A 27,961-nucleotide genomic window follows, 5' to 3' on the forward strand; every position below is an offset into this window, starting at 1 on the left:
CCAACCCCACTTCCTACAGCGCTTTGGCTTTCCCTTGTCCACTTGCAAGTGTCCACCACAAAGAATGATGGGAAGAGAAACCCGGCCCCGAGAGGCGATACAAGTGGTTCTCAATTGTCTATTCTTCCTGGTTTTTCCAGGAGATGGCAGCAGCTGTAGAAAGTCCATTTCATTCTCCGCACCAGCCTGTTGAGCGCAGGTTGGAAGAACGAGGGAGAGAGAGCTAGTTCAAACCCATGGAATGTCAGGGGAATCTAAGATTTCCTAGACTACTTGCCATGATGGCTACCATGCCCAGCCTTTCCTGAAGCAGCAACCCTTCAGGAGCTAGATGGCTTTCTTCCCAGCACCTTCCGGACTATGAAGCCAATATTGCATGTCAATGAACAGCCCCGGGAAAGCAGCAGACATCATCTCAGGTGGTGCAGTTGTAACCCACACACCTCCTGGGTGTGGTGCTCTGTCCCATCGTGTGGTACTGAGACCACTTAAAGAGAGAGATAAAATGAGTCTACTCTACAGGGAGATGGCCTTTAGCTCATGCGGTAGGGCTTACGTAGTTAAGCTCCACAGGTCCCAGATTCAATCCCACCCACCAACAACAGGTCTGTCAGTGTTACACAGTGTGAGAGAGTTCCTAGCAGACAAGAAGCATTTTCATAATCCAGGAGCCTCTTGTTACCCTATTACCCCCTTCTTTCACTGCCTGCTCACTGCCCTGTCCTTCCAAATTCCTAACATACAGACCCGCCGGAGCCAAGGCCCCCGCTGTGGAAATGTCCAACAAAGTTTTATTCAGCACAAAGGAGCAAATTCTGTTGATGCCACTCAGCTGATTTCAGGGCTGAATCTGACCCTCAGTATTTGCTACCTGGAACAGTAGCAGAGCGGGCCATGAGCATAAGAGACGTCCCTCTCCAGTCCCCACAGAGAAGGATGGGATGCAATGGAAAGCCTGCCCCAGCACCGCCTGCTTCACCCAATGGCAGAACCAAGAAATCAGAAGGCAAGGAGTTTCCAGGAAATCAGTGTTGCTTACTGGCTAGTACGGAGGTGGTGGTACAATCCCAGGTACTCAGCACCCATGGGGAGAGCACCATACACTGCTTCCTACTGACCCTATGTGTCCCAGTCCTTTGAGTGGAGAGAGAACAGCTTCTCCCAGCAGGTGACCAAGTTTTCCACTGTTCGCGCTATCACCTTCAGCTGCTTTCTCCTGTTGCCCTGGCCTCTGTGTCGCGGTTTCTCTGTAGCTGTTGACAGACTCTTCTGTTAGCATGCAAAGAAAGAAAAACAGTCACAGCAATGAAAACCATGCCTAGATACAGACGCCGAACAGGACAGAGACCAGTTCAGAGCTGTTCGTACCCCAGGAGCATGTGGGGAAAAGCAGTGGGGAGGGGGATAGCACTGGAAAATGGGGGTCCCCAAGCATGCATGTAACCCACTGGCGAGGGTGTGGGACCTGTAACACACACACTTCCCAGGGGGTTGCGTGTGCTCTGCTGGATACCTGGACACTCACGCACACGTGCACATCTGGCCGTACAGGAGAGAAGCCACCTGTGAGGTGTGGAGTTGTACCATCCAGTATCACTCTCCAGAGAGGGTGGGTGCGTTCCAACCTGGTGGAACGTCCCAAGGTAAAACTTCCAACCGGGGGGATAGGGCATGGAGGTGTTTCTCCTATATATTTATATATATTTCAACAACAGCCTAGAATCCTCATAAATAATCCCAGCGTTGGATATTGGCTAATTAATGCAGACCACACACATCTAGTATGGAGGAAAGTCATCTGGTAAGTGGAGAAGACACAAGATCTGTTCCCCAGAGGACTTGAAATGGTTCCCTCCCCCAGGTATCAGTCTCCATTCATAGGCGCTCCGATCGATTGGCTATTCAGACCAGTCAGCCACATTTCCCAATGAGACGACACTAAATAAATTAGTTACTCTGACAAATTGGGTGGAGGAGGGGGCGGAGCCGGGGATTTCCTGAGATTGTGCCAGGTAACCTGAGCTCGTCGGCAGAGTCTTGCACAAGGGCATCAAACATCCGAATGGATTCCCTCAGCTTGGGCTTTCCCCCGCGACTCTCCCAGGTGAAGAGTGTCCGTTAATGAACCCAGCACTAGTGCCAGATAGGGAGAGGGTGGCTATCAGCTTGGGGTTTCCCCAGGGTTCTCCCGCAGGGAATTCATTTCAGACAACAGAACAGCTCAGTGACAGTTCGAAGGCATCATTTCTGGCAGGGGTGGCTCCAGGCACCAGCGCACCAAGTGCGTGCCTGGGGCGGGAAGCCGCGGGGATTGGCCTGCTGGTCCCTGTAGGGCGGCAGTCAGGCTGCCAAAGGCAGCATGCCTGCGGGAGGTCTGCCGGTCCCACAGCAATTTGGCGGCAGGTACGCCGAAGGCACGGGACTGGCGGACCTCCCGCAGGCATGCCACCAAAGGCTGTCTGACTGCCATGCTTGGGGAGGCAAAAGACACAGAGCCACCCCTGATTTCTGGGGAGACCCTGGATCTTGCCCCAGGCCTGCATGTGCTGCCTAACAAAGACAAGGTGGGTGAGGTAATATCTTTGATTGGACCAACGTCTGGTGGTGAAAGAGATATGCTTTTGCGCTTGTACAGACCTGAAGAAGAGCTCAAAAACGTGACTCTTTCACCACCAGAAGTTGGTCCCATAAAAGACATTACCTCACCCACCTTGTCTCTCTAATATCCTGGGACCAACACGGTTACAACACTTAAACTTAATGAATGGCTGCTATTTTTTGCACTGTGCCAGCTGCATGGCAGAAGAGAAAAGCAAGCCCTGACCTTGTGGATTTTCTTGCAGTTCTGTTTGGTCACAGACTCCGTGTTGCTGACCACCTGCATCACAGCCACCACTTCAGGATTCCTCCAGGGGCCTCTGACCATGTCCCTGAGAGACATGCTCATGGTGGAGATAGACAGCAGGATTTTCTGCTCCTGAACAAAGAAAGATGCAAAATCCAGATGTGCAGAGCCAACTCAAGCAGAAAACTCTATGGTTAAGTAGAGGAGCCAGCGGTAGCTTAAGACAACCTCGGGGTCCCAGCGTCTTAGATCACTGGAGTAAATAGTGCCCTAAAATATAGTCGTCGCCCAACCCTGCAAAAAAAAAATCCCTCCCCCCACTAGAATACAGCTTAGGGCCGCTGTTCTGCTGACCGCTGGGGGAACAAGGCATGAGGCTGTGGCCACAGGCAGTGTCACCGTGCAAGTGATACAAGTGTTACCTGCTGCCCATCCACCTGCACCGCCACGTTAGCGCTGCTGCCGCCCAGCAGGCTCCCCTCCACCCCAGCTGCTAAAGAGACCTGCAGCCTTTCCCTCAAAGGGCAGGTCATGGGCACATCCATTTCCCTTTTTAGATGAACCCCCCCCCCCCCACACACACACACACACACTTCCCCTTGTTTGAATACAAAAGAAGAAGCCCTCAGTTATTAGCTACACAAAAGCTGCGGGGCAGAGCAAACAGCAAAATCCTCAGGTGTTAATAATAAATAATAATAATAAATTAATTATTATTAACAACACCTGAGGATTTTGCTGTTTGCTCTGTTCTGAGTTCCTGCCCCGCAGCTTTTGTGTAGCTAATACCCGAGGGCTTTTTAGCTACACAAAAGCGGCGGGGCAGGAACTCAGAACAGAGCAAACAGCAAAATCCTCAGGTGTGAGCAGTAAACTGTGCGAAAGCAAAGGGGCACATAGCGCACTGAACTGGTTAGTGTGCCTGCGTTCTACTGCCTCCTCCTGGATGGAATCGTAACTGCTCCAATAGCAAATGGCAGTTCGGAGTCCCAGGGTTTCGAGTTCTATCCCCTGCTGTAGCCACGGAGCTCTGCGGTGCCCTGGTGTACAGCACAGGGACAACACTGCCTGCAGACTTGTCACACCAGGGTCAAGAGTGGGACTGGAACTTCTGTGAGGGCACGTCTTCACTACCCACCGGATCGGCGGGTAGCAATCGATCTATTGGGGATCGACTTATCGCGTCTAGTGAAGACGCGATAAAATCGATCCCTGATCGCTCTGCCGTCGACTCCGGAAATCCACCGCGGCAAGAGGCGGAAGCGGAGTCGATGGGGGAGCGGCAGCGGTCGACTCGCCGCCGTCCTCACAGCCAGGTAAGTCGACCTAAAATACGCCACTTCAGCTACGCTATTCACGTGGCTGAAGTTGCGTATCTTAGGTCGACCCCCCCCCGTAGTGTAGACCTAGCCTATGTCTCAGACACTTGTGGCTGGGCTTTGTCTAGCTAGGGGAGTGTGTCGAACTGGCTTGAGAGCGAGCGCCAGTCACAATTTGGCCGTGTCTCTGCTGCCACAAAATGCCGAGTGGCCATGGCATGAGAGCTAGTCACTGCTGGGCAGTTTGGGTGGCCACTCACGCATTCCCACAACACCTGGCTTTCCTGTACTTCTGGAATGGCGTGGGTCCACCCCACCGGCGCGACCTTGCGCACGTGGGGCATAGGAAGTCACGCTGCAGATGCCATTTTGAGGAGCGCACCGCTCCACCCCTGCTGGGGGGACCTCGCACGCATGGCGTGCATGAGGTCACGTTGCACAGATGACGCCATTTTGAAGGGCATGCCGGTCCAGCCTTGCCACGTGACCTCGCATGCACAGCGGGGCGGGGGGAGCAGTGCGCTCTCCAAAATGTCATTCCCTGTCCGATACTGGACAAAACCATCTCTGATTTTGTCTCAGTCCCGGACAGGGAACAAACCACCCAAGAAGAAGACTCTGCAGCTTAAAACCAGACAAACGGCCTGCCTACGTGCACTGCAGGATCGCCTGATGTGTGACCCAGTATTGTACAGACTCACATCTCGGCCCCCACTCTCTTTCTCACACCCATTCAATGGCCAAACCTGTGTGAAAACAGGAAGAGAACCCACGTCACCCTGTTCCACATACACAGACAGTGCTCACTGAGCTAAAGGGAAGTACTGGCTGTTAGCTAGCGGTACAGGGCTGATGACACACAGTTGAGCAGTCCTGATTTCATCTAGTACAGGATGCTGGTGTACACACACACACACACACCAAAGCACGTTGCAGAGAAAGCATTTACCTTGTTAGAGAGGCAGGCTAGGCCAGCTCTCCCCCTCCGTGGGGTTTCAGCAGATCGAGTCAAGTTTTTCTGTGTAAAATAAAAGGATTACAAGTTGATCAGCTTTGGGCCTTTCCCTCCGGCTCCCCTGAAGTTACTATCCCGCGCTCTGTGCACAGCACAAGCTATATGCGCTGGGGAGAAGAGACCCACGGAACTGAGCAGAGCACCCCTTGAAGCTCTATGGCTGGCTTGATGGGGGGAGAGTGCCCCTTACAAAAATCTCCTGGCACTTTTCATGGGCGTAGGGAGTTTGCTGTTGCCTTGGCAGCTGAATTCCAGTGGCACTCTTGGTACGCACTTCCCATTCGCAGGGAACACTGTTATACTTCAGCAATGCCTAAAGGCCCAGGTAGGATGGATGCCCTATTCTGCTGGGCGCTGTACCCACATCAGTGAAGCCACGCTCCCTGCTCCAAAGGCCCGACACAGTCTAAGACAACCCGTGCCACATGGCCAGATAGCTACATTTGTATACCCGCCCGCCCACCCGCCGGGGACTGTCCGCTCCACTCACCAGGTTCTGGAGCTCATCGAAGATCACGGCTTGGTATTGCCGCAGGATTTCCACAATGCTGCACTTTGCCTTGCCCTTGCTCAGCACCGATACAAGCAGCAGCAGCAGAACAGCACAAAGGAGAGTCCTGGGGAGAATCTAGATGGGAAAGAACAACGCAGCTTCAGCATTGTACACTAGTGCCAGGCACGGGAGACCTGCCTTTGCCTTTCAGGCTGAAAGGAAGCTGGTTTCGCTTGTGTGGTTTAAAAGCAGCATGGTCGGCTGTCCTGGGAGGGGTCAGCGTGGACTCCAGAAGCGCATATGGGGAGCTCCTACATAAGAAGTGGAAAGCATGAAGAGTACATTGGACTACAGTATAAATAAGGTATCCTTCGGGAATACATGTCCCTGGGTCAGCTAACCAGGTTGTGCAGCATTCCCGACAGATTTGGACTTTATCAGATCAGGGGAGAGGAGACTCCAAAGCTGAGAGGTCCTCCTGGAGAACACGTTGCCAGCACTTCCTTCTCCTTTTAGAGCAAAGGGGCTTCAGTCATGGGAGAGATGCAGTCTTAGGTCAGATGGTCCCAGGCCATTTCAGGGGCAAATCCAAAGACTTCATTTAGAATTAATGGCAACAGCGTCTCAATCCTCGGAGAGGTGTTTTTATGTGTCCAAACAAAACTGGGGGCAGCTGTCAGGATGGTGCATAGGGACAGAGGAGGCCTGAATAGGCAGAAGAATGGCTGCTGTGTGGGAAGCCTATTTTGTCACATTTTTAAAAAGGTGCTGAATATAAAATACAGGAGCAATAAAATCCAGTGAGACATGGTCTCTTGTGCAATTGTTCTGCGCGTGTTCCAGCTTTTCAAAAAGTTCCTTTAATCCAGGTGCTCAGGGATCTCACACAGGAACGAAACAGACGCTTTTGATGGCTAAATGGGGGGGAAATAGCCTACACAGCTCTCTGCTTGCATTGGTGCAGCACGGATCCCTCGTCAAACCTTCAGGCTTTCCACGCAGCACTGAAGCCAGCCGTGGCATAGCACTGAAGCCGAAGCTTTGATATCTGAGACTGTTGAGTGGATGAAGTAAATCTCAGTGCTTGTCCTGTCTTGGAAAAATCAATGATCCTCAGACGCGTCAAGGAATGGTCTAGGTTTACTTCCTTCTGCCCCAGCGAAGGGAGTGGAATTTCTATTGGGGTGTGGCAGAATCTTCTCAGATACGCCAATTGCACCGCTTTGTTTTCTCTGCACATTTCCCCAAGAGAAGGGAGATATCACTCCAGAGCAAACTTCAAACCAGGCAGCCCAGAAGATATAAATAACGCTCAAAGACATTCATCAAAATGCCAGCTTCACTGCAAACGGAATATCCCTTTCCACACAGACACCGGCCAAAGTCTAAGGGTTGCTACTCAGGAAGGCTTCCCCACAGAGGAAAGAAGGCCGTGCAATTTCACTTGAACTATTAAGTAAAGGACTCTTTCCATAAATATCAAATTCTGGAACAGAGCAACACTTGCACCATTTCCAAGCAGCTGGGACGGGTACTACATTTTCAGTCCTTAATATGTGAAGAAACACAGTCTGCCATTAAAAAGGCAGGCTGGCTACACTCTCAAAGGCTATGACCTGCGATTCTCACAACTCACGTGACCAGCCTGATGGAGGGGTGCCCATAAGAGATACACCCTTGTAGAAGGAAGACTCTAATGAACAAATCATGAGAACTGTTTTCTCTTAGTAATTGGCACTGTTCAGAGGTGGAAAAAGTTATTGTAGTTAATTCACATGCCTGGGGATTACTAATTCTCTCTCCATGACAGTTTGAAGGTTTGGGCCCCTGCCCCCCTTACACACACACACACAACATCCTTTCAAAATTGGCATCACTTAATATTTGTTTGTGGCATCCAGGAAAAGTTCATTCTGGGTTTAGAAGTCACCTCCTTCCATGGAAGGACCAGGAGTGATTTGTAAGGTTAAGAACAGGACTGTGAACTGGGTAGAAAAACTCAGGTATTAAATTGTGCTTTGCATATGCCTGAGGGGCTAATCTTTTCTTTCCTGGCTTTAATCCTCTAGCAAACAGTGACAGATAAGGGAAATCACCAGTATTGATAGAGCACTTCCTGGTGGCACATGCTCTAAACTCAGAGGCATAGATGTGCTCCAGCAGAAATCACTTTGGTCCCCACACGGTGTCCTGGCTTGCACTGTCCTGATGACCCCTGTCGCTTTGGGTAGCTTGGAGGGCAGAAGGGGTCTGGTTGGCTCTGCCTTAAACCTGGCAGACAAGCCCGGAGGAAATCGATTTCAACACACTGCTAATTAAGGACAGAGCTTTCCTCCCCTCCGCCAATGCGCTGATTTTTATACACTTCAGGGCTAGGAGTTTATCCCCCCTGCAAAAGGGTCTCTCTCCCTGGCTCGGCTGCCCCCGACCACACCAGGAGGCTGGGACGAGGCCCCCCCCAAGCATCTACACACGCCCACGCTGGCTCCGTGCAATGACCGGGCTCCAGCCATGAGCCAGCCCCAGGACGGGGGAAGATCCTGCCCTTTCCAGAAACAAGCAGCCGCTGCTGCAAAGCGGGACCATTTACAGGAAAGTCTGGCCCGTGGCGAGCGGGGTTTAGACAGGAACAGTCCCTGGGGGCCGGTGCGGAGTGGGAATTTCCAGTCCCTTCTCCTGGATCTAGCTGGAATCGGTGCTTCTCCTATGCGGGGGGGGGGACCCCACATGGTCCCAAAATGCCCTCTCAGCCCCCCGGGCGCAAACTTCCAGGTGGCAGCTGCGGCTGGCTGGGATCAACCCCCCCCCCCCGGGACACTCACCATTTATCGCTCGCGGTGCCGATCCCCACATCTGCAAATGCCCGGGGAGGGAGGCGAGGCGCCCAGCTGCATGGTCCCGTACGGTCCCTCCAAGCTCCAGGATGCCCGGCGCAGGGGACCTGTCTCAACCGGTGCCCCTGCCGCTCCCTCGCCTGCCCCAGCTGGGTCCCAGCATTTGAACTTGGCTCCAGGAGCTAAGAGTAGGAGTGGGAGGGGATAAGGCGCCCGCGGCTCTAGTCCCACCCACCCCCCGCCGCCCCCAGATCCTGCCTGCCCCAGTTATCCCAGCCGGAGACCTGCACCTGCCCTCCCAGAGCTGGAAGAAGGGGAAAGGGGGCGGGCTGTGTGTGTGGGGGGGGGGGGGGAAGAGTGAAGCAGCCTCTTAAAGTCTCGGCAGAGGGGTAGGATCGTGGCAGATTATAACAACTTGGTTATAGAGGAGCTGGAGAAGAAAGTCTCTGCCTGGGAGCGGAGGGTCGGGTCTGATCGCTCTGTTTTACAGCGCAAACTGCTGGGAGTCGAGTCCCAGTGTGCGGAGGGTGGGATTTTCGGGGTGCTCATGAAGTACCTGTCTGGAGAAGGTGCTTTTGGACAGCCTGTGGCACGCCTGGCCTGAGGAGGTTGTGAAGACTAGGACTATAACAAGGTTTCAAAGAGAACTGGATAAATTCATGGAGGTTAAGTCCATTAATGGCTATTAGCCAGGATGGGTAAGGAATGGTGTCCCTAGCCTCTGTTTGTCAGAGGGTGGAGATGGATGGCAGGAGAGAGATCACTTGATCATTACCTGTTAGGTTCACTCCCTCTGAGGCACCTGGCATTGGCCAGTGTCGGCAGACAGGATACTGGGCTGGATGGACCTTTGGTCTGACCCAGTCTGGCCGTTCTTATGACCTGTCTATGAAGCAACAAGGGCAAGTCCCTTCTGGGTTTCAACCTATATTTCAAACCTTGATTGTGAACTCTTTGGGGTAGGAACCTTGTTCCATGTATATACATTGCCAAGTCTAGGACAGGGCTACCACACTACAGGTAATAAATAACCATCTCCCTTCCTCAGTGTTTCAACCACCACCACCACCACTTCCAGAAAGTCTCCTGAAAACCAGTCTCAAACTGAAGCACATGGTGCCAGCTCCATCAGGCATGCAGAGGGCCAGGTAAGGCTTCCAAAACACTATGGAACTACTACTGCTGAAGACAGCCATGCCTAGGCCAAGCTGCCAGAGGTTTGAAGATCCTGAAACAAAAGCAAGAGGAAACACTTGGGAATTCTGCTTTGGAAATAAGGTGTTGGCTCCATCCTTGCTCTCACAGAACCACCTTTTGGGGTGGAGAATTATTGCTGTGGAGCTAACTGCTGTCAAAGATCCCAGATCGTGGCAAGCCAGACCTTTCCCTTTCAGTTTCTACTAGCAACATGTTTCAATTAGCAATTTCTGAAAGTGGATCTAAAATGGAATTAACCTACTTTAGTGCTCATAACTGCACTTTGTACTATAAAATCATCTTGCTAGATGTTATCAATTTATAGAACTTAGTGTGAGTAGCCAGTGTAATATGGTTAAGACACTTGAGCTCTGTATACACACAAAGAGAGGTTAACAAGGTACCTTTGTTGGCCTCAGATGAATGAGCTCAGAATCATATTTGGAGTGTGACGTCAGCTAAACCTAATTTAAATTCTTCTCACCATGATTTTTACAGAACAAATTGCGGATGGCTAATCTAAAGATTTGACAGCAACCAAAAGCATGCTAGGCACCTGGGTATTAATAAGACATGGCCCATGCCACAAGTTTACAACTACGTTCATACATGATGTAACAAAAAGATTAATGGAACAACAAAGAAGGAATGGGTTAAGAGCAATAGTTACTTGGCAAAGAAGAGGGCGCAGAACCATGAAGCGAAAATGTGTGGCTTTTAGGATACCTGAATAACCCAACCCAATTCTTACAGACGTCTTGGCAGCACTAAGGCTTCCAGAGGGATCTGAGAGGGGAACGGTCTGCTGGATCATCAGTTGAAGCAGAAGGAACTATGTATACTCAAGGACACACCACTGAAGGCTGGATCCAGACATGTTTATTGTGCTCTATGTGCATATAAATAAAATTTACAGGTTCAAAAATCCATTTTCAAAATGTTAAGGCATCTAAAAACATGAAGCTGGTAAAGGGAAGAGTCCATTTAAAAAAAAAAGCATCAACAATTAAGGGCATTTTGAAAGATAAGGTGAAAGGTAGAAACACTGGGTGGCAAGAGGAATTTCATGCTCGAAAGGAAACAAATCCATGTGTTGGTACATAGCCCTCACATCCCGATGCTTTCAATACCCCATTCTGTGCCTCAGCACTGGGAGAGAGAGTTCATTTACCCTGAAGGTGAATTTTTGTATTATTATGTTGCTACATTTTATGCTCTTTAAATAAGGGAAAGTTCACTCCAATCTCACACAAAGTCTGAATGAATGGACTTTGTGTTGGGAACAAAGCAAGTGCAGGGGAGGATGGAATTCAGCCCTCAACCAATGGGCAGGGATGTGAGGTGGGGGTCAGCGTCCCAACCCTCCAAACCCCTCTCCCCTATTTGGGACTTTCCCAGACATTGGATCCAACAGCCCTTCCCCAGCCCATTCCAAAGCAGAGTGTAAAAACCCCACTGTGTTTCATCCAACACAGCCTCACTGCAGGACTTAAGGGCCATATAGGGCTTTTCAGGCCCTCTGTACCCGGGTGACTGTGAAGCCCAAGCTTGCTGCCCTGATTACTCTAGCACGTTTCTAGCACTGTGGCACTTTCCAACCAAGAGGAACAGTCCCCTCCCCCAAAGATCTTACAATCTCGAGAGACAAAGGACCGATGAGAAGACAGGGAAGGGACACCATCTATAAGCAGAGGGGTAAGGATAGGCCCCGTAGGTACTCAATACAGTATGTAAATGGCATTTGTTAATATATGCAGTAGCCATGTTGGTCCCAGGATATTAGAGAGACAAGATGGGTGAGGTAGTATCTTTTATTGGACCAACTTCTGTTGCTTTAAGCTGGTCTCTCTCACCAACAGAAGTTGGTCCAATAAAAGATCTCACCCACCTTGTCTAATTTGTTAACACATTTTTTCAAGCTGACCCCCTGCAGAACCATTATTAGTTTGACCCAACTCTGGAAAATCCTAGTTAAACTATCCCCTTATCTATACCTCCCCACCCCAACCAACCAACACCCCTGTCCTCTCTCAGTACGGTTAACCCAGACTCAGCCCCTGCATCCCCCATGCAGAGAACCGTCACCCTGCCTCTGCATCAGCGACGGAAGGAAAGTCACTGTTGGTGGTGGAGAATCTCTTGGAATAGTGGAGGTCTTCCCTCTCCATGCTGCTTGCCTGAACAGCTGCAGGCCTGAGCCTTTGAAAGTTTACAAGCCCCCAGCGCACTAATGAGGTATACCTTTCTTAATGAAGGTGCAATTGCACATGTTCTCACCAGCTATCAGAGAGAACACATGGGCTTCATTTCGCATTTATAAATCTGAAAGAAAAACTTTCATCAAGAGTGGCCACTCCTTAAACAATGTGGCACTTAAAGCAAAAGAATATGAGAAAGCTTGGCAGACAGATACATTCCTCACACGGGCATCTTTGTAAGGAGTAGCTGGCCTTTCATAGGGTACCCACCCACTAGTCACATCCAACCACCCTGCATTTACTCTTTGACACGCAACAGTCACTGCAATGGAGGAGATGGTGGTCAAATAGAATTCAAAGCGAAACACAAGACAGTTGTATTTTATAGCATCCCATTACATCTGTACAGTTTTCCAGGCAAGTGACAGGTTTTCTTCAAACAGCATTCTATGATGATACATACTTTAAAAAAAAAAATCACTATATCCTAATATACAAATGCAATTAAATGAAGTTGGAGACATTTGTATCTTTCAGTTGGTGAAGAATAAAATAGATACAATCTCTCTGGAGGACATTTCTTTTCACTCAAAGGAGGATCAAGAGAATGAAAGTCACCCCTTTGGGTCAAAAAATGGCACTGCTCATAGGTTTAGAAAACTTTACTCATGAACCTAAGACAACTTACAGGGGCTACAGACACAGATATCGTCTATGTGCTCCAAGATCATCCAAGCAACAAGCTAGTTTCTCCATCTGAGCTTGGAGAAGTGTTTCATATCCATCCATCCTGGAGATCAGCTTCAGTTGTTAAAGCACATGGCTTCTGAATGGTTCTAAGAATAAGGATTTTTCCTTTAAAGAGCCTCGAGTTATTTTTACCATGTTGTTTTAACACTACTGCTGTAGTATTAAAGTGAAATTATTCCATTAAAAGAAAATGCTTACATTATACATTTAAAAATTAGAGAAAATATCACTAAGAGTAGGTTCTGGTTATTGGATTTCACAAAATGCTCAATTAAGAATAGTTTTCCACACAAATCTGACCAGGAGTCTACCCCAAAAGTTGAGGAGGCAGTTCCAGTCTAGCTTTGTCACACCAAACATACAGTTTTGCCTTCTGTTTCTGCCACCATGCCCTTCCTTCCATCCCAACATTCCAGGCATGTCTTTCAGCAATAATTGTTCTTTGGTTCCTCGTTCTTTAAGCCTTAGTATGCTTAAATATGAAGGACACAGCTTTGTTGACCAAGAGTCATCATTAAAAGGGCCAAACACCAAGAAACTGAAGGCCTGGTTGACAGGAAGAGAACTCGTGCCAGGGAAGACACTAGAGGAGCTGCAAGTCATCAGAAAGTGATCAATAATTAAGGTTTGAATTTACAGAATGGGTTCAGACATCCGAATGAGAATGCCCATCAAACCTACGCAAAATGACTCAGCACCATTACCTGCCAGCAATGTTCACAGAAGACATTACAAAACAAACGCATCGGATTATGCCTCACCAACGACTGCAATGTGCAGTCTCAAGCACTACCGCAGGAGTGGAAGGGACCGTCTCCTCATCACAATAATGTTTTTGGAAAACCAGGGGTCCTCATTTGTTCCACCAACTTCCTTTGTTTGCTCTAAGCAATTGTGTCGCTGGCAGGGTTGAGGGTGTTGGAAACATGTCTAGCAAAGGGGCCATGTCCTGCAGGGATGATTGAGGCAGATGAACATGGCATACTCTAGAAGGCATTTTTAATTTTGGCTGCCACAACTACTAGGATCTCTCCAATTTTTTTCTGCCAGTTCTCTATGTCCTTGGACACTTCACACCACAACTCTCCATGGCGGGGCTCAGCATTCTCACAGCGCTTCTTCACCTCTTCCTGCTGCTCCTACAGAGGAAGAAAAACAATAGGTTGGGACTATCTTAATCCCGCAATTCTTTCTCCTAGCTGAGTAAGACCATCTTCAGATTCTACCATTCCTTCTAATGCATTGGTACATTGTGCTGAAAGTTAAGCACTTATACCAGGGGTAGGCAACCTATGGCACGCGTGTTGAAGGCGGCACACGAGCTGATTTTCGGTGGCACTCACACTGCCCGGGTCCTGGCCACCGGTCTGGAGGGCTCTATATTTTAATTTAATTTTAAATGAAGCTTCTTAAACATTTTAAAAACCTTATTTACTTTACATACAACAATAGTTTAGTTATATATTATAGACTTATAGAAAGAGACCTTCTAAAAACGTTAAAATGTATGACTGGCACGTGAAATCTTACATTAGAGTGAATAAATGAAGACTCGGCACAGCACTTCTGACAGGTTGCCGACCCCTGACTTATACAAACCATTAAAAAAAGAAAGAGGTAGGAATCAGGGTTAGGAATAACAGAAGGTTAAAGCTTGGCATCAATGGCAACTGTTCAGCTTTGCAAAGCAGCCCAATGGGCCACCAAACTAGGTTTGGTTTGCCACCATCTACCTTTCCCCACATTCTTTCCCTAGTTGCTCTTCAACAGAATCTAACATTGGTTTTGAGAGAACACACAAAAACGGACCTTTTGCGGAGTTATGAATCTAATACGGTGCTCTAGAGCCTAGTCTTAGTACATTCTAGGCTGCCAGACAATGAAACTGTTTCCCTAGTCGCAGATCAGGCAGAATCAAAGCAACTGTGGTGGATTAAATTAAATTAAATTAAATTAATGGAGATATCCTATCTCCTAGAACTGGAAGGGACCTTGAAAGGTCATCGAGTCCAGCCCCCTGCCTTCACTAGCAGGACCAAGTACTGATTTTGCCCCACATCCCTAAGTGGCCCCCTCAAGGATTGAACTCAGAACCCTGGGTTTAGCAGAACAATGCTCAAACCACTGAGCTTTCCCTCCCCCACATGCTTTCCTTGTGTTGCCTAGACACATCCAGCATGTCGAGGGAGACGCCTCTCCCTGAAGCGGAGAAGTCTCACATCACCTCAGCACCAGGCTTCTCATGAGCATTACATAGGAGCTGCCATACAGGATTAGAACAATGGTCCATCGGAGCTGGTCTGTTATTTCCAACTGCAACCCATATCGATATTTCAGGGAACGGGATAAAAACCCTCATAAGGGGCAATTATCCAGCAACACCTACAGGGACACTTCTTACTAACCCCAAGCAGTTAGCGGATGGCTTATGCCTTGAAGAATGAAGGTTGAGCTCATATATTTTTGTATCAGCTAATGTAACTGTGGATGGCAAAGACAGGCTGCCAGCTGTGTCGAGTTCTTTGTGGTGGTGGTTTTTGTGAGATTCGCTCCCGGTGGACTGAGTGGAAATACCATCTTTGGAGAACCACACAGAAAAGATAGTGTACTTGGGGTCAGTGCTCAACAGTGCACATTTTACTGCATCTATTATTGGGGTAGCAGTTTCTAATTTTAAAAATCCGTATTATTTTTCCATGCTGTGATATCTAGAGGAATTGATTAAGGAACACCAGAGCGTCCATGTAGAGAGAAGTGCATATTCTGCCTAAACGTACAAGAGCTGTGGCAAGCATTACATGCACTGCTAACTGATCCTGAAGAATCCTCCATCCTCTGCTTCAAAAGCAGAAAGTACACACTTCAGTTTAAGAATAGATGTGCAATGGCAGAGGGTGTTCAACATGGCATTTGGCTTGATAATTTCCATTTCCTGCAGAACCACAGAGAGAGCACAGATGGGGTACACTAGACTGACAGTTGCTCTGATCTATAATCAAACACTAGGATTGCACACAATTGTTTCCCAGCCACATAAAGTTGTCTGTTAAGATACAGAACCCTTTTTGTTTAGAGTTTTGAGATAGCTGCTCTGAAAGGTTCTGGATTCAGAAAATGATTAAGTCATTTGTAGGTTTACATTTCCTTTCATAAAGGAATTTGGCAATTTCTGAAGCTGAAATCTAAAAAGTAATTCCATCTATTAACAATGCTGGTTTTAAAAATATCATGTTTTAAATCACACGGCTCATAATTATCTAGTTAGCAAAAGCAGTCTCAGCCTCTCACTCCTCAGGCCACGTGTACTGCAGAGGCAATGCACTCTCTGCTAGGAACAGGGTGCTCTGAACGGCTGAGCAGTGATTCCTGTTGCTGATTAATGAATAGTGACGATGGGCTTCAAAACCAGTCCTGTTAGCCAGCAGAAGGTGGGGTGGGGACGCCGCATCACTCCCCAGGAGGTCATGTCTTCTATCTATAGAGAGAGACACTCTCTTACCTCAGTGCCGTGCTGTAGCTCAAATTTGTAGAAGAAAGCCCAGGCATCCCCCAGGTCTGAATCTATCTTCACTGTTCGATGGAACCATTCTCGGGCCTTGGTTATTTTACGCTCGCTCCAGAACAACCTGTTGTGGGAAGGAAAGGGAGAAAAGCAGAAGTGAGCAGTTGGCAGGTCACTCTCTACTTGCAGAGACAACGGGTCACCTGACAGCTTGAAAAGTTCAGCTCTTGGCTCTCCCAGCACAGAGGAGGCAGCTTTGCAAAAAGAGATCCTTCTGCCTGGGAAGGTGGAAGAGGGACTATAGAGGTAAAATGGAACACCCACTGTTTCCTTGCTGATTGCTGACTGAGTCTAAAAGGCTAAATTAGCCCCCAACCAAGGAAGGGAGCAGGGGGGAGAGTCAGATGTTCTGAAGAAAGAATGTTATTTTCTTGAAACCCAGGCAGAATCTTCTCCCCTTATTTGCTTACTGTCAGTCAACCATGCTGCACCAAATTCATAAAATGAGAGGCTCATGCAGGCAATCCTATCTCCCACCATCACGTTCTTAATGTTTTAAGATGATCTTGTAGCTATCTAACAAGCTATGTACAATCTTTAGATATTTGGAGTTTATTTAAGTCCTGTACCTACAGAAGTGTGTCCAGATTTATGAAGGCCAAGATCTGAAGCAGAACCCATCGTACTGTGTAGCAGAGCCATCAGTACAAGTGCATGTATATAGCGAAATACTAAAATCTACTGAAACAGACGTACATTGAAAATCTGTTTCAATGCAAAAGGGTAGGTGTGGGATTTAGATGTTTAAACCCCAACTTTTGCACTCACATTGCCTGTCGCCATTTCTAAAATTTGCTCATGAATTTCAAAACCTTTTCCCCCAAGAACTAATCAACTGTGTCAATATTTTATGGGTTTGGTTTCTGTACATCAAATAGAGTTCAATTAAAACTAGCGAGGTCTTTATGAATAGGAGGCTGTGTGATTGGCTAAGCTGTTAAGTTGTATAATTTTATGGTTTGATAACATGATTGTTTTTTAAGCCTTATGATACACTTGATTGTTCGGTGTTAGATAAACTGTGATTTAAAGAGCATGAACACTGATAGGAAACAGACAAAACACCTGCAAAGTAACAATCTGTAGTAACTTATTTACTTTTAACAAAAGCTCTTCACAATCATGTTACAGCCCACAGTATCAGAGACACATACAGAAGACTCATTATGGGAGGTGGAAGCAACTTGTGCTGGGTTTAGTTTAGCTACTAAATAGTCTGAGGATGTACCAGAAGGGGCCTGGAACCAGTTTCCCTAAAGCGAAAGTTAAAATTCTTCTCCTTTGCTGACAAAACTGAAGAAGTCAGCTGTCATTGTCTGGCAGACCCTAGTGCCACAGTAACTGGAGTGAATCCTGTATGATTTGCTTTGGCTTACAAGAAAAGTTGTGTAAGATTTGGGCACTGTTTTACACACTTCCTCTATTAAACTCTTCTGGTATTTACAAAAGAAAAAACAGCTGTTTCCAATCACTATTGCACTAAAGTCAGCCCTGCACTTGACTGGAGGCTCGTAACATAAAAGAACAGGAAAAAAGCCATGAAGCACAGTGGATTAAAATACTAGCCCTTCAATATTAGATTAACTCAAAATCTGGTCTAGGCAACAAGAGAAAATGACATTTTAGTTTTGTTTCAATTCCTAAATGGACATTTGCCTGCTTCACAGAAGCAAATTCAGCATGACCGGCAACTTATACTCAGGAAATGCCCAAAATGAAACAGCATGGGATGATGGAAGCAGCAGAACTGGAAAAGGAGAGTACGGCAGGTCAAGATTATGGGCCACTGGCAGAATTTGGGGACTAAGAGGGAAGAGACAGGGAGTTTAAATAGCACCTGTCCACATTAAACTGGCATAGTGGCCAGCACAAGCAGCCCCACGCTTCCATGGGCATGAATAACATGTCCCCAAAAGGAAAAGCAATTACAGCTTGACTTCAAGTCTTTGTCAAAGCTATGTACCAAGGGATCCCATGCTAGTGATGTTTTCAGTGTACCTAAACCTAACACTAGAACAGATCTCTGCATGAATCCACAGTGTTCCCTACTGCACTCCTACACTTCCCAGCTGACATTAGTACTCTGAAAAAAGGCAGACAGCTTATGTTCAACCAAGAGAAAGAAGCTGATTTGCACAGATGCTCAGAGGCAGCCATACAGATGCATCGGTTGTTCCTGGTTTTGAGGCATATCAATACTGTATTGAAGCAAGGCCACATGCTACTGATCTGCAGCAGCGTTTTCATGGTGTATGTGACCTTAACTTGTGTCCAGAGACAAAATGTCTATTTTTACTTCATTAAAAATAGGAATAGCTACTCACTTGGCTACAGCCAACAGGACGTGAGGGTCGTGCTCACACTTCTTCAGGGCATCCACACTTTTGGTCTTTCGCTGTGGTCTTGCCTCAAGGAAAATTGCTTCTGACCATAGGATTCCTAAAAACCAAACAAAGATTCCAATTTTTGTTAAGTCAAAGATTAAAAGGCCACATTTTACCAAGAATAGCAAGTATGGTAGGTGCTTAAATCCAGAATGCAGTGTGTCATTACTGCTTCAGACGTTCAGGCCAGAAAGGACCATCATGATGATCTAGTCTGATACTCCCAACTATTGCAGGCCACAGAACCTCACCCACCCACTCCTATAGTAGGCCCATAACCTCTGGCTGAGTTACTGAAGTCCTCAAATCTTGATTTAAAGACTTCAGGCTACAGAGAATCCACCACTTACTCTAGTTCAAAACAGCCCAATGACCCAAGCCTCACTCTGAAGAGGAAGGCAAACTCCCTCAGGGTCTCTGCCAATCTGATCCGGGGAAAAATTCTTTCCCGACCCCACATATGGCAATCAATGAAACGCTGAGCATGTGGGCAAGAACCACTAGCCAGACACCTGGGAAAGAATTCTTTCTAACTCAGAGCCGTCCCCCTCTAGTGTCCCATCTCTGGCCAGTGGAGATATTTGCTAATAGCAGTCATGGATGGGCCACAGGCCATTGTAGGCAATCATACCATCCCCTCCACAAACTTAGCAAGCTCAGTCTTAAAATAAGTTAGGCTTTTTGCCCCCACTATTCCCCTTGGAAGGCTGTTCCAGAACTTCACTCTTCTGATGGTTAGAAACCTTCATCTAATTTCAAGCCTAAACTTATTGATGACCAGTTTATATTCATTTGTTCTAGTGCCAACGTTGGCCCTTAACTTAAATAATTCCTCTCCTTTCCTGGTGTTTATCCCTCTGATGTATTCATAGAGAGCGATCATATCTCCTCTTCTACTTCGTTTTGTTAGGCTAAACAAGCCAAGCTCCTTAAGTCTCCTCTTGTAAGATAGGTTATCCATTCCTCTGATCATTTTAGTAGCCCTTTTCTGCACCTGTTCCAGTTTGAATTAGTCTTTCTTAAAGATGGGAGACCAGAACTGCACACAGTATTCCAGATGAGCGTACACCAGTGCCTTGTATAATGGTAATAATGCTTCCCTAACTCTACTGGAAATACCTTGCCAGATGCATCCCAGGATTGCATTAGCCTCCTTCACAGCCGCATCATATTTGTGCTTCATAATCATCGTGTGATGGACCAACCTAATACTCAAATAGCTCTCACCAAAACTCACTAACTTTGTACTGAATGCTTCTTTGTTTTGTGCTCTGCAGTATCAGCTGCTATTCCCTGAATACTGAGTCTCCAGCTATGAAGCGCTTCTACAAGACACTCTTCGCTTTCCATTTTTTTTGGTACTTCATACACTAGGTATGTGCCGGCCCAAAGACTTTCAGCTGTGACCACCACACAGTGGGAACAGTGCAATATAGAACTATCCTCAAACCTCTTCTGGAGACCCTGCATCATGCAAAACACATGATTGGTGTTATGTGGTGGCCATCGGCCATCTATGGATGCCTCTGTAAGCAATGTTTGAACACTGTTATCCCACAAGTGCAGGTAAATGTTTTAATTGTACAGACAAATCACACACATTGCCTACATACTAATTCAGTTAATTCATGAGTGACACAAGGTGGGATACACTCATCAACTTTCCAGTGGTTAGCATGAAGGGATAAATGGTCTGGTGAAACTTTCCACAGCTCTCTTCAGGCACCCGGTATACTTCCCAACAACACTGCCAACCTCCCAACAAATTACTAGAAGCAAAACTAAAATGCCTTGAAAATATATACATTTCTAGCAGTCTGCTACGAAGGGGGCACTTAGTATGAAAATAATAGACCACCCAAGGTCATTATTGGCAGATTGACGGTAGCCAAACTTGAGCCTGGTCTACACTACAAAGTTTTGCCAGCATAGTTGTCGGCTAGAAGTCCGGGGGAGGGCGGAAATCACACCCAACGTAGTTATGCCACCAAAACCCTGGTGTAGATGCAACTATGCTGACAGAAGAATGAGATGATGCAGCTATGCCTGCAGAAGAAGAACTTCTGCCAGCTTTGACTGCATCTGCACTAGAGGGCTCTGCTAGCATAGCTACACTATAGATAGATAAGCCCATAGTGAACGACCCAGAACAAAAAGGTTACCAAATCTTTCAGATAGCCAGGAGTGAAATTGTTCAGTGTGTAATTTTAATTGTACAGGACACGCTACATCTACCTAAGAATCATCAACTCTCATCTCTTCAAAGCGAACATGACAGGTAACTACCCTCAGGAGGAAAAACATTAAGAAGCTGTAAAATGTACCACCTGGAAGCAATTGGAAGAGTTTGATGAGGAACGCTGAAGTCCTCCCAATGATCCTTACTGTACCCTGCTGCCAAACAGGCCAGTCACAGGAGGCCCAGAAAAACTGCTCTAAATGCCCACAGAAGTTTAAGGTTACACATCCCCAGAGAATTTTTCTTTCATTGCCAAAAAGCTGAAAAGGAAATCTGCTCAAAGGAGCATGAAATCTTCTGCTTCACTTGTCAGCCAGCCACACCTGTGGAACACTCTAGAGCTGTGGAAATCTTTAGAAGTCTCACATCTGCCAGGATTCCATCAGGTGGTTCAGTGCAATAGCTTCCTGTAAGTGGCAGCCATATATGCACCATAGGTAAGGCTACGATTCTGTCATGGATATTTTGAGTAAAAGTCATGGACAGGTTACGGCTTCCGTGAATTTTTGTTTATTGCCCGTGACCTGTTCATGACTTTTACTCAAAAAATCGCTGACAAAATGGGGAGGGAGGAGGGTCCAGTACCCTGCCCCCTGCCTGGGAGCTGCAGGGGGGCCCCGTCAGCAGTAGTGGCCGGGGAGCTCTGGGATCCCCGCAGTGGCTGGGAGCTGTGGGAGGTCCCACTGCTGCCTGCAGAGGCTGGGCTGCTGCAGTGGTCCCCTGCTGCTGGCAGCGGTTAATCAGCTGCAGGGCCCCCAATGTCACAGAGGTCTCTGGAAGTCAGAGATTCTGTGACTTCCGCGACCTCTGTGACATAATCGTAGCCTTAACCATGGGGGGGGGGGGGGGGGGGGGGGGGGGGGGAGGGGGGTGTACGTATACACACGTGCACGCGCATACACACTCACTCTCTCTTTAACTCTGTTCTGATTTCACTGATAGTTTAGAGCAAGAATTTTCCCTTTGTGTCTTTCAAGACTTCTCTTTACTTGCAGGCTATATTTGTACCAGTGTAGAAAAGTCCATGACCTGACCTGAGCACATGTTTTATGACTATTGTGGTATTCCACAACAGGGCAAAAAAAAGATCCTTAAAATAAAAAGCTTTTCTTTCTCAAGATTATTTAGCTATGTAGTTGCTACAGGGCCGTTATACAATTGTGACTAGGAAGAGAACTCAGCAATCATGAATGGCAGGGAAGGAGGTTCAGGACGAAATACTTACACGTGGCTCATGCTACAAAAAAGTTTAGAAACCCTTGACCTAGTGGGAGGGTGGGAACTGGAACACTTGCATTCTAGTCCTGGTTCCAACACCAATCTGCTGTGTTATCCTGGGCAAGTCACTTGCACACAATCAGTTTTCCCCGTCTATAAAATGGGGATAATATTTACCTATCCCATGGAAGTGTTGTCAAGGTGCCGACAAGCTCCGACATAAGGAATTCTTAAGAGTGCACATCTAGTCATGGAAGATGCAAAGAAATCTCATAATTCTTCCACTAAATCATACCCCGTTGAACAGTTCTACTGCACAAATGATCTCTGTTAACCCAGAGTGCTTTCATTCAACCCCAGAACCCAGCACCTCCTTTAAACAGGAGCAATCAGTTTAGTCCTCAAAGAAAAAAAGTCACCCATGTCCAAGATACTCTCTCAGAAAACCAGGAACCACATACCAGGCACGGGCCTGATAACACAATCCAAGCAACACTGCAGGAAAACTGAACCACCTGTGAACAATCCATGCCCTTCTCTTCAGGCAAGAGTCAAAAGCATCTGAGACCTCTAACAGATCTGCAACACTTCTTTTGCAGAAGGAAATTACCACCTCCTAGAGCAGTGGTTCTCAAACTTCTGTACTGGTGACCCCTTTCACACAGTAAGCCTCTCAGTGCGACCCCCCTTATCAATTAAAAACACTTCAAAATATATTTAACACCATTATAAATGCTGGAGGCAAAGCAGGGTTTGGGGTGGAGGCTGACAGCTCGTGACCCCCCCCATATATTAACCTTGCGACCCGCTGAGCGGTTCCGACCCCCAGTTTGAGAACCACTGTCCTAGAGCATATCAGAATCTGACCAGTACATAAGATGACATGGCTAGCAGAAACATCTTAGAGAGATGAGGACCCCTCTTATCCACCAAGCGAAAATAACTGCATTTGAGAAAAATCAGCTCCTCCTTACCCGAGTTGGGACATTCCTGCAATGCCTTGGCCATCAGCGTATTAGCAATGTTTTTTAGTCCAGCTCTGTATTCTAATCGCACAGACTCTAACCTGGTGTGGAAAAGACACCATTGTCAACATCTCAATTCAGTAGCTAAGAAAGCAAGAAACCTGTGAGACATTTCATTTGAAGGACATGGGACTTGTTAAGAACACATCTACCAGTGCTCTCTGCACAGCTTCCAGGAGACTAATTTTGCTCACTCGTAAGCTCATTGGGCTAAATGTGTTCAGCAGGAAATCATGGTAGAATCAATGGCTATTATAATTTTTCCATCCCATGGGTTAAAAGATCATTGTGACCTTTATTTTGTAACAGTCATCTTAGATAAAAGCATTTAGAGGAGACTGAATTAACACAGAAATGGAAAGGTAGTTTAGATTAATCTACAGTTTCCATTACAAGAAAACAGTTGGCAACCAACTGCATCCCCAGAACAAGTAACATGATGGCAGCTGTGTCCTAGATGTGCCCCCCAGAGGACTGCACATATTCAGAAGGGAATTGTTGTCCCCAAAGCAAAAGAGTGAAATACCCAGGACTTCCTTCTGGCTGTATGCGATAATAGAGAATCCATGCTCAGATGGCAGGAGGTTGGGGAAGGGTGCAAGGTGGTTAGCATAAAGAATACATTGCCTGTGTTGTTCGTGTGTACTTAGGTCAGCTCTACACTACTCACCAGAGGTCTGGATTCTTTGGATTCTTCAAGCGAGACTTCTCCAAGATGGCTCTTGCTCTGGTCAGTTGCCCAACTTTTTCCTCCAGCCTGGACAGCAAGAGCCACAGGGGTGTGGAATGGGGGCACTTCTTCAACTGTTTAAAAGAAAGCAAACGAACCAGGGTTTGGGGCAACAGGGAGAGATGACGACAGGGAGTTTATAGTATTGACTGCTTTTATACCAAAGCTGCAGAGCAACTTCCAGAGAAGCGAATCCCCAATGAAACTCTATCTTTGCAGAGTGTGTGAGAAGGGGGAAATGGGAGTCACTGATATCACCGGATCATTTTCCACACCCTTTCTGGTGAGTTTTATGATAGGAATCCCTGCAAAAAATAGTTTTTTGTCTCGTCTCCTGAAGTTCCAGGGAAAAAGAGGGCAATGCATTGTATATTACTGAGCCCCCTCAGTGTTATGAGGAAACACACCTTGACTAATGGGTGTATTTAAAATCTGTGCTGCCTTGAGATGGAACATAAAGCGCTGCACCAGCAGAGGAGAACATGGTATCCAAAATTAGGTTTCCTTTGACATTAAGGGACTTTAGGCCACTTTTAGCCTCCAATTACTAACATGTCTCCACATCAGTTTCATGGCTAATTTTAAGATCATTCACTCTCTTATTCCACATCACTCCCAAGACATGCCCCAAACATATTTGAAGTATATGGCAGCATCTCTTTGGACTACATAAACTCTCTCCTTGCACTTTGTTCCTCGTAAAACCTACCAATGGGCACTTTTTTCCTTTGATAGCCATTAGAATATTAAGTAGAAAAAGTAAATATTTTAAAAGGGGAGCTTGAATTCTCCCTCCCCCCAATCAAGAACAAGCATCTGGCCAGCTTCCTCTTAACATTGTCAATACAACCTAAAGAATAGGTAACTCAGCTATAGCATAACCACAGTCAATCTACTTGGATGTGTGGTTTGATGTTTATACTACAGAGCATGAATGTGTGGCAAAGAAGAGATTAGCCTCCCATTTTATGCAGACAAATCTGAATGCACCAAATATATGTAACCTGGAATGATCTAGTGGAGGATACATTCTATCCAGAGACTCTGGTTTAGATGTTCATCCTTTGCTCATCCTCATCACCTAGCCATTCCTATGTGATCATTCTACCCTTTTAGCAAGATGTCAGCATCCAGCCTACCAGGGACAGATTCCTACAAGTTACGGCTTTTGCTTTGAGGAAGACAGTCAATACATGATTTCCCTATACTGGAAGAATGAAGCAGAGATGGAATCATGTCCATCCTTACCCCTTGATTATAGGCTTCCCGAGCTTTTTCTATTAGCTCGTCTTGCTCCTCAATCTGCCCTTTCATCATCCACAGCTTGGGGAAGTCTTCATAGTGCTTCAGGGCTTCCTCACAGAGCTCCTGGGCAGCAGCAATGTTCCCGAGCACCCATTCCAATTTCACAGACTTCATAAAGACCTGAGACCAGACAAGAAGGTGCTTTCTCATTAGCAGTTATTGATCCAGTAACATATCAATGCAGTGGATTCCTTGTTCCACAAACATACACCTATTACATGCATAGACTAGGAACAGGCTTCTGAAAACATGAAAATTAAGGCTAAAAAAATTCTGGGAGTCAGCAACAGCTGGAGATCAACACAAAAGTTATCCAGGAGTTGGAACAACATGATCAACCTTAACCTTTGCCCCAACTGTAAGCAGAGTGCAGATAGTGATATTAAAGAAGTATTCCAGGCAAAAATATTTAGGCAGTAGAAGAGCACATGAACATGAATTTGCTCACTGGCTTTCCTACCACACCCCACTTTCCATTCCCAGGTCTCTACCACACTTGTAAATGTGGCTCCCAGGACCTCTTTTTCTCCTTCCCCACAGTCCAAAGCTCTGAACCAGAAGGCTAAGGACTGCCACATACTGCTTTCAATTCTTTCCTTTACCATTTAGAAGGGCCATTATTGAGAGGCAAAGTGCTTCTTGCTGGTCCAGATTGTGACAGACTAAAACCAAAAATCAAATACAGACTGCAAGATGTTTAGATACTATTAGCTTCCCACGCACTTGAATGCCCCCAATAGCCCATCCAAGGAGCAACAGCATTGAATCTGACATACACAAGTTTCACAACCCTGACTGCCAGGTAGAGAGGAATGTTTAAAAGATCAAGGATGAGAGGTAATTTTTTTAAATTAAATCTTGATTTATTTTCCCCATTACATAGACTAGATGTATTTTGTTTGAGGGGTGGGGTGGGAGGGTGTTTTAAAATGGTCCAGTTGAAAACTGGCAAAATAACTTTTGACTACAAATAATATTGCTAGCGACATCCTTCAGACTGATACACCAATGTAGTTTTGTATCACAAACCAGAATAGTCGGGCCTTTTAGATAATATGCCTGTATTAGGAACTCAAAAAAATACGCACTAGAAAGTCTTCCCTACAAATAGGAGAGTTTCATTTTTAAAAGCGAGAAATGAAATGCAAGACATGCTTTATGTAACATGACTATTACATAAACTGTCAGCTGTAACTGGGAATTTCTTGACTTTTGCCATCTGGGTAACAATCTAAAGTTTTATTTGATCCCAGACTTTTTTCTCCATAATACGTTTACTTCATGTTGCAATGCACTGGGGAAACACTTTAACAAATCAGCCACGTCCCTGCAAAAAACAAATAGCAGGATGCCAGCTGGTACGTCTCTGGGGTCATGAAAGTGAAGGAACTCCCTCTTCTTCCCTCCCGTCTCCCCCATATCAAAAGAAGACTGTCGTTCCACCCATCACATGTTCTTACTCTGGCTGTGGGGGCACTGCTACGTGCTTTCGCCAGTAATCTCCTCGCTCTTTCATATTCGTTGTTTTCAGACTCCAGCTTCACAGCAGCCAGCCAGATCTCTTCACTGTTGGGGTTGGCCTAGGAGAACAGAGTGACAAATATATAGTCTGATTCATCAGAAGATTTAATCCTTTGTTTGGTTCAGATTTAAACTGTAATCAGGCCCTTGTCGATCAGCACCAGGATTCTTTCAGTTCAAGCTCTTCCCAATCATTCATCTATGGCCTTTTAAGGTTACAAAGAGTTCTCCCAAACAGACCCACAATCCAAGGATCTACGCCAGTTTAGGAATGGACATTTCATTTCTAAACTGCTCAGAAGAGTTGGTCCTTGAACCTTCTTCTGAACCGTCAATTAAAGTAGTGAAAAGATTATAACGCTGACGCAGGGACTTTTTTATTACCCCTGTAGACAGTGCCTGGCAAAATGAACCCTTGATCCCTGACTGGGGTCTGTAAGTGCTCCTGCAATACAAATAACTTTGGGGCATCAATGCTGGGAAAGGTTCAGAGCTCTAAGAACAATTAAAAGTTCCCAGAACCTAGCTGTGGAATCAAAAATCAGTCACCTCCAGTAAGAACGAGTCTCTGCTGTCATTCAGTTTTACTACCACTCTGCTTTGGAGGCCCCGCTCTCCTCAGCATCAGCACTATGGAGCTCCCCACTCCTTTCAGTGTCTGGAGGATAACTTCCTTCATTTTGTAGTAGGCTGATTATACTGGTCCAGGCTACAGACAATTACAGGGGGCAAACATGCACTATTTGTGGGTGTGATCCTGGTTCTGGAATCCAAACCGTTACATTTCAATGAATGGAGGAAGTAGACTAATTCATCCAGAGGAACCTGCTGATAGCGGGGACACTGCTAATCGGAGAAATTGGACTGGGAGCGGCAATGTTGAAAGGGTTGCAGTCTATAGGGTTGCTTCCAGCCTGCTTCTCTATTCTATTGGGGAAACACAGAACCAAAAAGGAATGGTGCCATTTTGAAAGGCTAACTTTGCTGCTGCAGGAGCTCAGAGCCCTCTCTAGAAAGGACCTATTCATTTGCTTTGCTCTGTCCCATCCTGGCAGTAATTAATTTATGCATCTGCCACGTGCTCAAGTCTGTCAAATGAAGGCTACACCCACCTGGAAAGCCAGGGCCAAAATGCTTCTGGCTGCAGGCACATCTCCAGCCAGCCACTTTGATTTGGCTCCCATGAGCCACAGCACTTCTGCTTTAGGACAGTGCGCCACAGCTCTCTGCAAGAGAGCCTCCAGCGATTCCCTGGAAGGAGAAAATGTGAGCTATGATAACACGAAGGCACATCTATAAAGCTGAACTGCCGGATCCTACTTCCAC

The 27,961-nt window shown here is 46.6% G+C and overlaps 2 protein-coding genes across 2 annotated transcripts in view; both read right to left on the reverse strand.

The window, feature by feature from the left end:
* Nucleotides 1–776: 776 nt before the first annotated feature.
* C13H20orf204 (chromosome 13 C20orf204 homolog) lies at nt 777–8,792 on the reverse strand. The gene is made up of 5 exons (XM_065566189.1): nt 8,495–8,792; nt 5,670–5,807; nt 5,114–5,182; nt 2,825–2,977; nt 777–1,269 (listed from the first exon to the last, which is right to left on the reverse strand). Exons 1-5 carry the CDS (start codon nt 8,495–8,497, stop codon nt 1,120–1,122), a joined length of 513 nt encoding a protein of 170 aa, XP_065422261.1. The 5' UTR covers nt 8,498–8,792; the 3' UTR covers nt 777–1,119.
* Nucleotides 8,793–12,266: 3,474 nt separating this feature from the next.
* The window catches only part of PRPF6 (pre-mRNA processing factor 6), a 34,590-nt gene continuing 18,895 nt past the window's right edge, over nt 12,267–27,961 (reverse strand). Inside the window, exons 14-21 of the mRNA XM_005309872.4 lie at nt 27,748–27,886; nt 26,575–26,694; nt 25,058–25,234; nt 23,750–23,883; nt 23,029–23,120; nt 18,538–18,652; nt 16,151–16,277; nt 12,267–13,790 (exon numbers count right to left, since the gene is read on the reverse strand). Of these exons, the coding sequence (XP_005309929.1) occupies nt 13,638–13,790; nt 16,151–16,277; nt 18,538–18,652; nt 23,029–23,120; nt 23,750–23,883; nt 25,058–25,234; nt 26,575–26,694; nt 27,748–27,886 (1,057 nt within the window). The 3' untranslated portion in view covers nt 12,267–13,637. The remainder of the gene's footprint in view (nt 13,791–16,150; nt 16,278–18,537; nt 18,653–23,028; nt 23,121–23,749; nt 23,884–25,057; nt 25,235–26,574; nt 26,695–27,747; nt 27,887–27,961) is intronic.

This window comes from Chrysemys picta, chromosome 13 (genome assembly GCF_011386835.1).
Source record: "Chrysemys picta bellii isolate R12L10 chromosome 13, ASM1138683v2, whole genome shotgun sequence".
Taxonomy (NCBI): domain Eukaryota; kingdom Metazoa; phylum Chordata; order Testudines; family Emydidae; genus Chrysemys; species Chrysemys picta.